Here is a 14,748-nt window from a genome sequence, read left to right as displayed (position 1 = left end):
GAAGTAAATAATCTTGTCTTGTGTCCCCATTGTTTATTTGAATAAAACCAGGCCATAAATATTTAAACTGATCCTCTGAGTGAACAAAAGGGACTGTGGGGATTTGAAAGTTTATTAAACATATTCACTCTTCATCTTTTTAAACAAGTTCTTCTCTATAAGAAGCTTTCAGCCATTAAAGCTACATCAGTGAATAGCTCAAGTGTCACCAAGAATAATGGTAAATTAATGTTAACTGCAATAAATATCAAAGAGGAGACTGACTGGTTGCTCAAAGATGGAAGAGTGCTTGAAAACTGATCACCCCAGAAACAAAATTATGGGGTTACATTTGTACAATATGTTTTTAAGTATAGTAAAAAAAAATTTCTATTTGTGACTATTAAACAGCAACATACCTCTTAAATATTTGCAAACATTTTTAGCATTTCACCATCATACATATAAATCAGACAGGAAAAAGTGTAATTTTAATGTTGAACTCATCCCTTTAGGGTAGTAAGTCTATTTCTAACTAAATGTACATGATAAATACTAATGCTTTTTCTTTTATTATGGTGAGTAAAAATAATTTCTGCATTTTCATGAGTTTAGTTATATTTACCCTATTGGCAAGACAAACAAATGCTCCCACATTTTTGGGTCATCATGCATGTATCTATGACTTTCAACTTGTAAGGGAAAATCTTAAACCATCTTATTAAGTAATGAGATTTTAATTCAAGGAAAACTTACCAGAACGATGTTACCATGTCTATCATTGGACTGATTCTCTCCCACTGAACCAAAATTTTTCTTAAAACTACTCTTATCCATTTAACATTTTCTTGCATGTTTGCAAAACCAGATCATTCCTATGAGCTTAAAAATTTACACCAATACAAAGATACATCAGGGAATTCAATACAGAAAAGTCAGAAATAACAAACTAACCTGCTTCTTCTCATACTGGTTTATCAGGCTCAAAAATAAGGCATAACATCTGGAATAGTCAGCCAAGGCTGCACAGCAGTCATGATAGGAAGAAAGTTTGCTGCATACACATCAAATGGGAAAATAAAAATTTTTTTTAAATTATTTTTCTTATGAAACTCAAATTTATGATCTGTTCACTGAGAGACCTAGATTCTAATAGATTCATTTATAGAGTTAAAACATCATCTAGTCTAGCCCCAACATGTAATATTCTGAAGCACATACCCCACACAATGCTAAATGGAAACTTTTAAAGACTATTATCTAAAAGACAACTATGAAATCAATTTATACCCGTATTTGTCAAGTAAAATGGATATTTATGATAAATCAAATAGCTACATTTTTAATGTAATTTTACTTTAATGTATCACAATAAAAATACCGACTTAATACCTCCTTTCCAAAAAATTAATCAAGACAAAAGAAGCTTTTAATTTGGATTGTTTTTGGCCAAAGATAAGGAGATATGATTCATAAAAAGTTTTATCCCATAAACACTCAAACAGGAATTAAGGAAATTTTTCTTTATTGTTTCTAAGGTATATACCCACAATATTTTTTTTTAAACCCTTGTACTTCGGTGTATTGTCTCATAGGTGGAAGATTGGTAAGGGTGGGCAAATGGGGGTCAAGTGACTTGCCCAGGGTCACACAGCTGGGAAGTGGCTGAGACCGGGTTTGAACCTAGGACCTCCTGTCTCTAAGCCTGACTCTCACTCCACTGAGCTACCCAGCTGCCCCTACCCACAATATTTTTGCAGTGAACCCAAAACTTTGGAGAAAACCTGGCCATCTGAAGCAGACAACAGATCTAAGAATAGGCAAGACAGGTAGCTGCCTAGGACATAACAGGTAGTGGGTGCAAAGGGGGAACTCTCTAATATTTTTTGTAAATGCACATATTTTTAATGATAGAAAATTCCACTTTGCCAGTAAGACAGTATTGTGATATTGACCAGAAGGAAGAGGAGGGAGGGATTCCTAAGGCAATAGCAGCTCCAGCTCCCACCCTGAAACAGTGAGGACAGTGGCAGAATGTGGGGAAGAAAAATAACAATCTGAAAGTAAACATCTTTGAAAAATTGGATTTCCATAAGTTGGGATGTATTTGAACATTAGCTTAACATTTTTCAGCCTTTTGATGAATAATCCAATATTTTATTACAATATATTCTACCTTCTGTCTACAAAAGAGGACTCAAACTATTTGTGTCCATGACCTTTCTCTCCCCCCACCCCAAACCCTTACCTTCTGTCTTAGAATCAATACTAAGTATTAGTTCTAACAAGGCAGAAGAACAGTATGGGCTAGGCAATGAGGGTCAAGTGAGTTTGCCTGGCTCTATCTTTTGAACCACCTACCTGCCGCCCCCTATCCATAGTGTTTTTAGGGCTATAGAAGAAGGCAGTATACAACTATATTATTTATGAGTTGCATTCATGTGGATAAAGGGAAATAACAATATCTGTGATATGACTTCAAGAGCCAGGTCGGTCCTCACACTCCTGCCACATCTTCAGGGAGTGTCTGATGCAGCTGTGTTGCACTGGGCCAATTAGTAGCCTTCTATGATACTTTAGTTTCCAAATCAGTGTTCGAAATTTTGTCAACTTGAGAACTGAGTCCCAAGTAGAATGGAAGTTCCTTGAGGCCAGAGTATTTCCTTTTTACCTCTATATCCAAAATGCCTAGGCACCATACTTTGCACATAGGAGACATTGAGCAAATACATGTTCAAATGATCTGGGATTTGAAGTCGAAGGATGCTGAGCTCCACTGTCTACAAAATATCCAAATCAAAGTCAATGGAATCATCTGGTTAGCTCCCTAAGTGAGGGAATGTTTTTGAGCTTCTCAAAATCTTGAGAAGGATAAGAAACTTATAAAATTATATTGATTCTGTCGAAAAGCAGTACTTTTTTAAAAATGAGATTTAGTAGATATGGAACAACATAGGACAGAGAGGGAAAAGGACTGGTCCTAGAGGCAGAAAATCTGGTACTAGTTGAGTGAATATGACTAAGGTGCTTGACCTTTTTAAGATGTCATTTTTACCTCTGTAAAAAAAGGTGATACTTGATTTATAGGGTTGTTGTAAAAGAAAGTGCTTTGTAAACCTTAAAGTGCTATGTAGACTTGCATAACATCATAACCCAAACCAATCTTCATAATTAATCTGCAATAGGCACAGGGCCTTTAGGTACACAAAGAAACTAAAAGAATCTTAAATTTAATGGGAATCCTTTTTTTACAATGAGTTTGAACATACATGAATGCAAGTCCCACCTGCTAATCTAATCACAAGTAGCAGAGAAAGAACACTATAGCATCATACATATTCAGAATCAGACTTCCCAAATGGGGGTGATTCATTCAACCAATCTTTACTTTGAGCGTGAGATGTTAGCAATTATATGTCACTGAACCATGCCAATTTTCAAATATTTAAAGAAGACTATGCAAATTTCCATTTATTGTGGCATATCTTGCTTTCTCCAAGTGCCTGTTGATAAACACAAATATATGGCTGGGGGTATATTTTAGGCAATTAATCATACTCCATTTAGCCCTGATACCTTTATTAAGCAAGCACACTGCCACTGAGTCAATGAATAAATCAGAAGTACAAACTGGTCCTTTTTGTTGTTGTTGTTGTTCAGTAATTTTCAGGCATGTCTAACACTTGGTGACCTCATTTAAGGTTTTCTTGGCAAAAACACTGGTGTGGTTTGCCATTTCCTTCTCCAGCTAATTTTACAGGTGAGGAAACTGAGGCAAAAAGGTGTGACTTGCTCAAAAATTTGAACTCAGGAAGATTAGTCTTCCTGGCTCCAGGCCCAGCACTCAAATACACTGAATCATCTAGCAGTCTCCAAACATGGCCTAGACACCTCTATTTAATCAATCAAAGACTTTACACTAGGTACTATAAATCCTTGATCAATCTTGAAATCCTTCAAAGACTGGGAAATAAACAGTAAGAATGAAGAGGAAGTATATTGAGATTGGCAGAGAAGATGTGACCATGCCCTATAGGTTTTATATAAAAAGGCAAGCCAATTTAGAAGTCAAAATTTAAATTCCTGACCATAAAGAAGAGAGACATATTCTAGTCAAGCCCTTAAGAAGGTATCACTGGGGTATGAGAAGTCAGTGAAGGGAAGAATCAGATTTTGGCCTCAATCTGAACCTTAATTTTGGTATCCTCTCCCTCCTCCCCACCTATGGCTAGAAAAAGACTCTGGGAGCTTAAAGGGTTTAAAGGATTTTGGCTTTCCCAATATCAATCTATTAGCAACCCCAGAACAGTTGCACTATCATAGTTATTTCAAAAAGCTAATTAAGTTAGGCTCTGTAATTGATATGTACTGATAATCATGGGGAGAAGTAAATTGGTGGGGGCTCATGAGTTATAGCATTAGAAAAGAGAGCTCAAAGCCTCTCAGGGGAATTTCTAGACCTGAGGGGAGATGGAATAGTCAGCCTCTGGGGGACATAGTCAGAGTGGTGTTTTGGGAGAGTAGTTCCAAAGCCTTCAGTGCTATACAATACTACTGTGTAATGGGGTGGGTGGAAGAAATATACTAGGAATCAGAAGATATGGATTTGGAATGTAGCTCTGCCCTCAAAAGCTGTGCTTCACTAAGTAAGTAATTGAATTTCTGGAAATTTTCCATTAGATTGTAAGCTCCTTGAAAGTAAAGGCTGTCTTTTTTTCTCTTTTTTTTTGTATTCCCAGCACTTAGCACACTGCTTGGCACAGAGCAGGTACTTAATAATGTCTATCAATGCATCAAATGTACATCTACTTTACATAGTTGTTTTGAGGACAATATTGTGAAAATATGAAAAGTAGATAAATTTGAAATATTATTAAGTACCCTGTAGATATTATCACTCATCATGCAAGTGAAAAAGAAAAACTATGAAACACAAATATTTAACTCTTTCCCTTGCCCTAGGACAAGTGTGAACCAGAGTGTAACAAGTTTAAGGACAAAAATAACTGTTTGTCTTAGAATGACTTAATTCAATCCAAGATAAGCAGTCTTGAGGTTAGGGACAACAGCATTCTAGTTCATAAACTCTAAGGTGTCATCATTCTCTCTGAAGGACTGTGAATTTACAGAACCTCTAGAACAGTGATTCCCAAAGTGGGCACTACCACCCTCTGGTGGGTGCTGCAGCAATCCAGAAGAGCATTGATGGCCACAGGTGCATTTATCTTTCCTATTAATTTAAATAAAATTTAAAAAAAATTAATTTCCAGGGGGCTAAGTAATATTTTTTCTGGAAAGGGGGCAGTAGGCCAAAAAAGTTTGGGAACCACTGCTCTAGAACATCCATATTTTAGTGTGGTTAAGAAAAATCATTTAAAGATTGTAGATGTGCCACTGGAGAGTCATCTCTACTAACTCTCCTCCCATTCACTCACTCATTCATTCAGCAACTGCCAAGGTGTCTACTTCATACAAAGGATTGAGAAAGATACTGTATAATGAAATTGGCTAATTTATTTTCCTGTTGCAATACTGGTCCCAGTGACAAAAAAATGTGTACAATGGCAGTTACACATATAAAACACTTTAAAAGAATGATTTTAAAAATATTTCTTAACATCATCTACTTTCTGGGTCTTCTAATTCTACAAAAGCAATGAGCACATTCATGACTGAATGGAAACCACAATTTTAAAAGATTAGGAAAAAATGTGTAATAGTTCCAAATTTACAGATTCACTAAGATTTTGAGAAAAATAAATTGTCTGTATGAATCTAGGAAATACTTTAAGAATATAGCATTATTTCAATGTCAGGTAATAGAACCTAATGTATAACTTTAAGTGATCTGAAATTAACTTTCAAGGAAGATGATATTAGAGTTCTGACTCATAAAGGAGAACCTTTCAGATATAATAAAATTTAAAACTGAAAGAACTACAAAATGCTTTAGTTAGGAAAGAAGGGGAGAGTAATGAATGCTGGAGGGGTTGTGGCAAAATTAGGACATTAATGCATTGCTGGTGGAGTTGTGAACTGATCCAACCATTCTGGCTGGCAACTTGGAACCATGCTCAAGGGGCTATAAAAGAATGCCTGCCCTTTGATCCAGCCATACCATTGTTGGGTTTGTACCCCAAAGAGATCATAAATAAACAGACTTGTACAAAAATATTTATAGCTGTGCTTTTTGTGGTGGCAAAAAACTGGAAAAGGAGGATATGCCCTTCAATTGGGGAATGGCTAAACAAATTATGGTATATGCTGGTGATGGAATACTACTGTGCTAAAAGGAATAATAAACTGGAGGAGTTCCAGGTGAACTGGAAAGACCTCCAGGAACTGATGCAGAGTGAAAGGAGCAGAGCCAGAAGAAGACTGTACACAGAGACTGATATACTATGGTAAAATAGAATGTAATGGACTTCTGTACCAGCAGCAATGCAATGACCCAGGACAATTCTGAGGGATTTATGGTAAAGATGCTACCCACATTCAGAGGAAGGACTGCAGGAGAGGAAACATATAAGAAAAACAACTGCTTGAACGCATGGGTTGGGGTGGACATGATTGGGGATGTAGACTCGAAACTACCACACCAATGCAACTATCAACAATTTGGAAATAGGTCTTGATCAATGACACATGATAAAACCAGTGGAAATGTGCGTTGGCCGTGTGGGGGGGGGGGGAGTACGGGGGGTGAAGGGGAAAGTAGGAGCATGAATCATGTAACCATGTTAAAAATGAATATTAATAAATGTTTAAATTTTAAAAATGCTTTAGTTAGGAGTACTAGCACATAAGAGCACCTTCTCTCCAGAAAATTTCTTAAAGAAGTTACCTAAAATATTTTAAGGCATTCTCTATAACTAAGAAGAGCATGCACTACTCTGTAAGGCAAGCTCTCCAATAATAACATGGTAAGAATGTATTTATTTTTTAAATCCTTACCCTCTGTCTTAGAAGCAATATTAACTACTGGTTCTAACGCAGAAGAGGGGTAAGGGTAAGGCAACTGGAGTTAAGTGATTTACCCAGGGCCACCAGCCAGGAAATGTCTGAGGTTAGTTTGAACCCAGGTCCTCTCATCTCCAGGTCTGGCTCTCTATCCACTGAACCACCTAGATGCCCCATTGTAATAATAGTTTTTAAAGTATAGTTTTAAACCTGCCATAGTTTAAAAGACTGCAAAGTCAGTATTAATATGAAACCTTCCAAAAGTTACCAGCATGATGTGATATACACATAGACCTTATTCCCCAAGAAGCTGTCCAAGCCAAATTCTACAGGATTTCAGGAAAGGTGTAGCTAAATTAGTAGATCCATATTTTGAACATTTAAGAGAAATGAGAAGTTTTGAAAATAGATCTTATAATCTGTAAAGATAATATTTTGGAAGACAACAACTATATCCTCCTACAGAACCACTGTTGAGGTCAGACTAAATGGACAATGGATCTGAATCATAGCTTTCACACCATTTAAGTGTTTTCTTCCATTTGTTGTGTATCTTTTGCAGCATGCAAAATGCAGCAAGAAGTCAGATTTAATATAGCTTTGGGACTTCTGTCAGAAAACATTTTGACTAGGTCATTTATAGTCCCAGCACAAGAACCATGCCTACTCAACATGAAATCATGAAAATTCCATGAAATCATGAAAATCAGTTGTTACTAGATTTAAGGTTATGTTAAATGGAACCATTTAATTTTGCTTATTATACATGCTTTTTTCAGATCTCCTTACTCATTTTGCCAGAATTATTTCTCAGATTTTATTTTATTTTTTACCTTCATCTTCCATCCTAGAATGAACTCTGTATTGGTTTAAAAGACAGAAGAATGGTGAGGGCTGGGCAATTGGAGATCCAAAGCAGAAGAGTGGTAAGGAATAGGCAAATGAGTTTAAGTGACTTGGCCAGGGTCACATAGCTAGGAAGTATCTGAGGCCAGATGTGAACCAAGGTCCTCTAGACTCTTGGCCTGACTCTCTATCCTTTTCTCTGATTTTAACCCCACCCCCAAAAAAAGTATGTAAACATGTATTAAGTTCTTTCTCAAGTGGCCTTAACCATCTTGGGATTTTGGATGTTATCTTTGAAATATTTCTCAGGAAATAGACCCAAAGAATATTGGTGTTCTCCTGAATGTCTGTTGGATCCCTTTTCCCATAGTTTTACTTTAAAAAATTTTTCATTCTAGTGTTTCCCACAATGGCTCAAATCTAGTTACCACCTAAAACAATAAAAGAATGTATGTGTGCTACAGGAATTTGGTCATTGGTTTGATGCAAGTTTCCTTAAAATAACATTAGGAATATGTACCAAGAATGATGAGAGTATTATAAATGCAACCCAGCTCCACTGAGATTTTTGAGAATTAAAAGAGGCAAGATTTGAGACAGCCAACATTTACGGACATGTTTAAAAACCTGCATGTCTAGAAAAACTTCATTTCCAGAGTCACATTTTTTTTAAGCCTTTATCTTCCATCTTAGGACAACTCTGTGTTTTGGTTCCAAGGCAGAAGAGTGGAAAGGGCTAGGCAATGGTGGTTAAGTGACTTGCCCAGGGTCACATAGCTAGGAAATGTCTGAGGCTAGATTTGAACCCAGGATCGCCTATCCCTAGGCCTTGGCTCTCAATCCATTGAGACACTTCCCTTGAAACTCACATTATGAAAGATATTCATAACATTAGGGAAGATACATTGAGATAAATAATAGGATTTCTTTAAAGCACATATTGTATAAAGGGATAAAGCATAAAGTTTAGGAGAAAAAACACAGAATTGGGTCTTGAAAAGGTTTATGCTTTAGGCCTGGTACTGCTTCCAATTTTGGAAAAGTCATTTAAACTTCCTATAATTCTATGTCTCCTCTATAAAATGGGATTAATTAGATCACCCTCAGAGAGAAACTTTTAACATATTTATAGAATGTGCTGAGATACTCAGAAAAATATTTTATGAACTCAAACTACCATCTGCAAAATGAATACTACTTATTATTAGTCTGGGTGCCAATAAAATAAATTGTTAGGAAATCACTGCATTACTGGAAGGTAGTATCATATAAATAATTTAAAATTTTTTCTGTTTTAGAAATGTAAAAATCTAAAGTACCATAATATCCTAAGATTAATACTTGTACATAGTAGTTTTCCCCTCTAATTCTACATACCTTAATATTCTAGCAACATTGGTGCAGACATCCTTATCATTTTCATACTGCTCCATCACTCCACAGAGCACCGGGAGGGCATTGTTGTTCAATAATTTACACCTTGCCATGGGTAAATCAACCAAATTTCTCATGGTGGCAGTCATCTATGAGGAAAAAATATAAAATAAAAAAATAAATTGTGGGTAATTTTAAAAAGTAGATAAATACTCTACAATGCCATCATAAGGCATCTCACAATTCCATGAAGTTCAAATTAATCTCTTACATACAGCTATCTGCCAGTACATCTCTCTCTAAATAACATGGGGATTAACTAAGAGTTACATCTCAAAGAGAATAAATGGTGTTAGGTTTTCAATGTTAAGTTGCTCTCTTATGACAGAAAATATGAGAAATGGAAATAGTAAATGAAGATGGATTGAAGCATTCACAACCCAAAGGAAAAAATCTCTAAGATTAGCAAAACATGCTGTATTTGTATATAAATGAAAGAACTAGACAAATCATTGCCTAGCATAGCTTATGAATAGTCACAATAGAATTGGATACATCAAATGACATAAACTTACAGAGTTGAGAAGCCTCACATTTATATATATAGAAGCAAGCAATGAAATAATGGCTTTGGATATTAATATTTGAGACTTGGCTTAATTCTCTTGTAACATAAGTACTGGGCTGCTAGGTTCACAAAAGCCTTATTGCTAAATCAAATTTGATCTTTAGAGGACCATCATAGACTCAGAGATGGAAGAGAAATCAAGCAATGACATGCAAGTAAATATTTAACAATAAAGCTCTCTATAAAAAAAAAAAATAGGAGGAACAGAGTCAATATGGTGGCTTAGGAACATCAAAAGCCAAAACCTCTGACCATACTCCTATACCAATCTTGAAAAAGTACTTCAAAAGAAGACCAAAATTCAAACCCAACAACAACACTGAGCCACAGAACTCTCCTGCTGAACACAACTTGAAAAGTAGGTAGGGAGGGAGGGAGAGAGAGAGAGAGAGAGAGAAAGTGTTAGTCAATTTCCACAGTATCAGGGAGAGACCCAACACCTCTCCCCCACCTATTGCACTGAGACACCAGCTAACTGTAGGATTCCCAGGTGGAGGCTGCAACCATGAGGTCCAAGGCTCTGACAGGAACTAGCAGGGAGGAACTCGAGGGGGGGGCTATCTGGTTGGGTGCCCTCCATGGCAGCAGGCTACAGTGAAGATTTGGCCTCAGAGCAGATTAGCATGGTAGTCCACCTCAACCAGTCTAATCCAGTATGCCAGTAGAAGAGAGAAAAGACTGAAGATTCCCTTCAGGCCAGAGCACCTCAAACACTCTATTCTAGTAAACAAACAGAAGGAGTTTATAGTCCACAGGAGGGGGGAAAATGAGTAAAAATAATTGAAAGCTTCTACAAGGATAAAGACCAAAGAACAGAACCAACAGAGGTTGACAGGATCTAAGGAATTTCAAGCAAAACCTCAAAAAATCCAGGGAATTGAACTCAGGCTCTGGAAGAGCTCAAAAAAGAAATTAAAAAATTAAATGACGCAGGTTGAAGAAAAATTGGAAAGGGAAAACAATAGCTTAAAAAGAAAAATAAGTCATCTGGAAAAAGAGGCACCTGAATTAAAATAAGAAAATACTTTTTTAAAAGCCAGAATTGATCAACTGGAAAAATGAGGCAAAAAAGTCAAAGGATAAAAAGAATAACTTGAAAAGAAGAGTGGAACAAATGGGAAAAGGAGGATCAAAAGGTCATGGAAGAAATTCAGTCTTTAAAAATTAGAATTAGGCAATTAGAACCTAATGGAAGCTAATGAATTCATAAGATATCAAGAAACAATAAAACAAAATCAAAAGAATGAAAAAGTAGAAGAAAATATGAAATACCTCACTGAAAAATCCATTAGAGACAATTTAAGAATTACTAGACTATTGGAAAGTCAAGACCAAAAAAAAAAAAGCTTCAACATCATACTACAGGAAATTATCCAAGAAAATTGCCCCAACATTCTCTCAATTATTTATTTATTTATTTGTTTATGTTTGTTTATTTACTTATTTAGACGCTTACCTTCTGTCTTGGAGTCAATACTGTGTATTGGCTCCAAGGTAGAAAAGTGGTAAGGGCTAGGCAATGGGGGTTAAGTGACTTGCCCAGCTAGGAAGTGTCTGAGGCCAAATTTGAACCTAGGACCTCTCATCTCGAGGCCTGGCTCTCAATCCGCTGAGCCACCCTGCTGTCCCCCTTGCCCTGATATTCTTGAAGAAAAGGATAAACTAGAGATTGAAAGAATCCACAGATCACCTCCTGCACTAAATACCCAAATGACAACTTCTAGGAATATTATAGCCAATTTCAAGAGCCCCCAGGCCAAGAAGAAAATACTTGAAACAGATAGAAAGAAACAATTCAGATTTCATGGAGCCCCTACTATCAGGATCACACAGGATCTGGCAGCCTCCACATTGAAGGACCAGAAGACTTGGAATATGATATTCCAGAAGTCAAGGGAACTGGATTTACAACCAAGAAGCAATTATCCAGCAAAACTGACTATATTCTTTCAGGGGAAAGAATGGTCATTTAATAAAATGGAAGATTTCCAAGCATTCCTAAGGAAAAGACCAGACTTGAACTGAAAATTTAATGCTCAAATACAAAATTCAATAGAAGCATAAAAATGTAAATAAGAAAGGAAAAAATTTAAGGGCTTCAATAAAGTCAAATGGCTTATATTTCTATATGGAAAGATGATATCTGTAATGCTTAAAAATTGTCATTATCATAGTAGTTAGAAGAAGTATACTTAGAGGGTATGGCAGTAAGCCATTTAGAATATGTCAAAAAAATATAAAACTAGGTCTGAAAAAGAGGATAACACTAAGAGAAATGGGAAAAGAGAAGTAAAACAGGATAAAATATATCACATGAAGTGGGGGAGTTGGGGGAAGAAGAGCAATACAATGGAAGGGAGGAAGAGGTTGGTGAAAAGTAACACTTAAACCTTACTCTCATTGGAACTGGTTCAGAGAGGGAAGAACAGTCAGATTCTATGGGGTACAGAAGTATGTCTCGTCCTATAGAGAAGCTGAAGAGGAATAAGAAATAGGGTGGTCGGGAGGGGAGTAATACAAAGGAAGGAGAGTTTGGTGGGGGGTGATCAAAAGGCCCTATAGTAAGAGGGGAATTAAAAGGGAGGTGATGGGAAGCAAAGTAATATAAGGGAGGGGAAGGGAGGATACTGGCTAAAAGCAAAACACTGGAGGGGAGGGAAAGAATGAAAAGAGAAAGGTCAAGATTAAAGGAAAGAGTCAAAATGGAGGGGGAATACACAGACAATAATTATAACTGTGAATATAAATGGGATGAACTGACCCATAAAACGGAAATAGATAGCAGAATGGATTAAAAAACAGAATCCTACCATATGTTATTTACAAGAAACACACTTGAGGCAGCTAGATACATAGAGTAAAGGTAAGAGGCTGGAGCAGAATCTATTGGACTGCAACTGAAGCAGCAATCATGATCTCAGACAAAGCTAAAGTAAAAACAGATTTGATTAAAAAAAAGATAAAGAAGATAATTCCATCTTGATAAAAGGCAGTATAAATAATGAAGAAATATCAGTACTCAATATATATGCACCAAATGGTATAGCATCCAGTTTTGTAAAGAAGAAACTAAAGGAGCTTATGGAGGAAATAGATAATAAAACCACACTAGTTGAGAACCTCAACCTTCTCCTACAGAACTAAACAAATCAAATAAAAAAAATAAGAAAGAAGTAAGGGAAGTGAATGAAATGTTAGAGAAAGTAGAGTTAATAGATATCTGGAGAAACTTGAATAGGAATAAAAAGAAATATACCTTCTTTTCAGCAGCACATGGTACATGTACAAAGACTGACCATGTACTAGGGCATAAAAACATCGCAAAAAAATGTGGAAAAGCATTAATAATAAATGTAACATTTTCAGATCATAATGCAATAGAAATTATAATTAATAAGGGTTCATGGAGAGGCAAATTAGAGAAGAAAAAGAAATTGAAGGGATTAAAGTAGACACTGAGGAAACTAAACTATCACTCTTTGCAGATGATATGATGGTATACTTAGAGAATCTGAGAAAATCAACTAATCAAACAGAATCAATGCAACCAAGACCAGAATGGGAACAACCTGGGAGAAAATTATAATAAGTTTCTGGGAATGGCATCATTTCTCAAATATATAGAGAACTGAGTCAAATTTATAAGAATACATGCCATTTCCCAATTGGCACATGGTCAAAGGATATCAATAGATGAAAGTTATGAACAGATGAAGAAATCAAAGCTATTTTTAGTCATATGAAAAAATGTTCTAAATCATTATTAACTATAGAAATGCCAATTAGAATTCTGAGGTACTACCTCACATTTCTCAGATTGGCTAACATGACAGTAAATGAAAATGGTAAATGCTGGAGGGGATGTAGCAAAATTGGGACATTAATGGATTATTGGTAGAGTTATCATCTGACCCAAACACTCTGTAGGTCAATTTGGAACTATGCCCAAAGGACTATAAAACCTTTGATCTATTAATACCACTACTAGGTCTGAATCCCAAAGAGATTTTTTAAAAAAGGAAAAAGACTTATTTGTACAAAAATATCTATAACAGCTCTTTTTGTGTTGGCAAAGAATTGGGCATTGAGGGGTGTCTATCTTGGGGAAAGGCTGAACAAATCATGGTATATGATTGTGATGGAATACTATGGCACTATAAGAAATGATGAACAGGATGATTTAAGAAAAACTTGTAAAGACCTATGTGAACTGATGCACAGTGACATGAGCAGAACTAAGAGACATTGAACATAATTACAGCAATAGTGTACAATGATCAACTGTGAAAGACAGGTATTCTCAGCAATATTAATGATCCAAGACAATTTTGAAGGACTTCTGACAAAAAAAAATGCTATCTACCTCCAGAGAAAGAATTGATATAGTCTTAATGTAGATCAAAGCATACAATCTTCTACTTTATTTTATTTGTGTGTTCTTAACTTGAGGTTTTGGTCCCCACTCACCTTCAGATAAATGGGTACAGTTTTAGTCTCTAAGACCAAGGCATAAACACTTAAGAGAGACCTTGATTCCAATCAGCTCATTCTTTCAGAGAAATATGAGCTCTGAGTTCTAGTTTTAGATTCTTGCTTGGGAAAGTTTTAGGAATATTCATAACCAATAACTCAATAGTCTCCGGATAGGTATTTAAACCTCTCATACCAGAACTACACAGTCTTGGCTTAGACAATCTGTAAAATACAAAAACTTTCAGGGTCATCTCCTCATACCCATCACCCACATTCTGATCTCAAGAGGCAACATGCTGACAGACAATGGGAACAAATTCATTTAGAGAGAGAGAGAGAGAGAGACTCAGGTTTGCAAGCTACCGTTAGCCATGAGAGAGAATGATAGGACAATAGTGGGTCTTTTTTTTTCCTTTAAAGATAAACCTAAATAAGTTGGAGGGAAGAAAAGGAATCCATTCTTCAATTTGGAAAGGGAGGTCATATCA

At 36.0% G+C, this 14,748-nt stretch overlaps 1 protein-coding gene across 1 annotated transcript in view; it reads right to left on the bottom strand.

The window, feature by feature from the left end:
* The window catches only part of ARMC2 (armadillo repeat containing 2), a 169,756-nt gene that overhangs the window by 58,906 nt on the left and 96,102 nt on the right, over positions 1-14,748 (bottom strand). The window contains exons 11-12 of the mRNA XM_044676675.1: positions 9,163-9,308; positions 934-1,033 (exon numbers count right to left, since the gene is read on the bottom strand). Coding sequence (XP_044532610.1) covers positions 934-1,033; positions 9,163-9,308 — 246 coding nt within the window. The remainder of the gene's footprint in view (positions 1-933; positions 1,034-9,162; positions 9,309-14,748) is intronic.

Source organism: Gracilinanus agilis, chromosome 4 (assembly GCF_016433145.1).
Source record: "Gracilinanus agilis isolate LMUSP501 chromosome 4, AgileGrace, whole genome shotgun sequence".
NCBI classification, from domain to species: domain Eukaryota; kingdom Metazoa; phylum Chordata; class Mammalia; order Didelphimorphia; family Didelphidae; genus Gracilinanus; species Gracilinanus agilis.
This window is presented reverse-complemented; position numbering and strand designations above follow the sequence as displayed.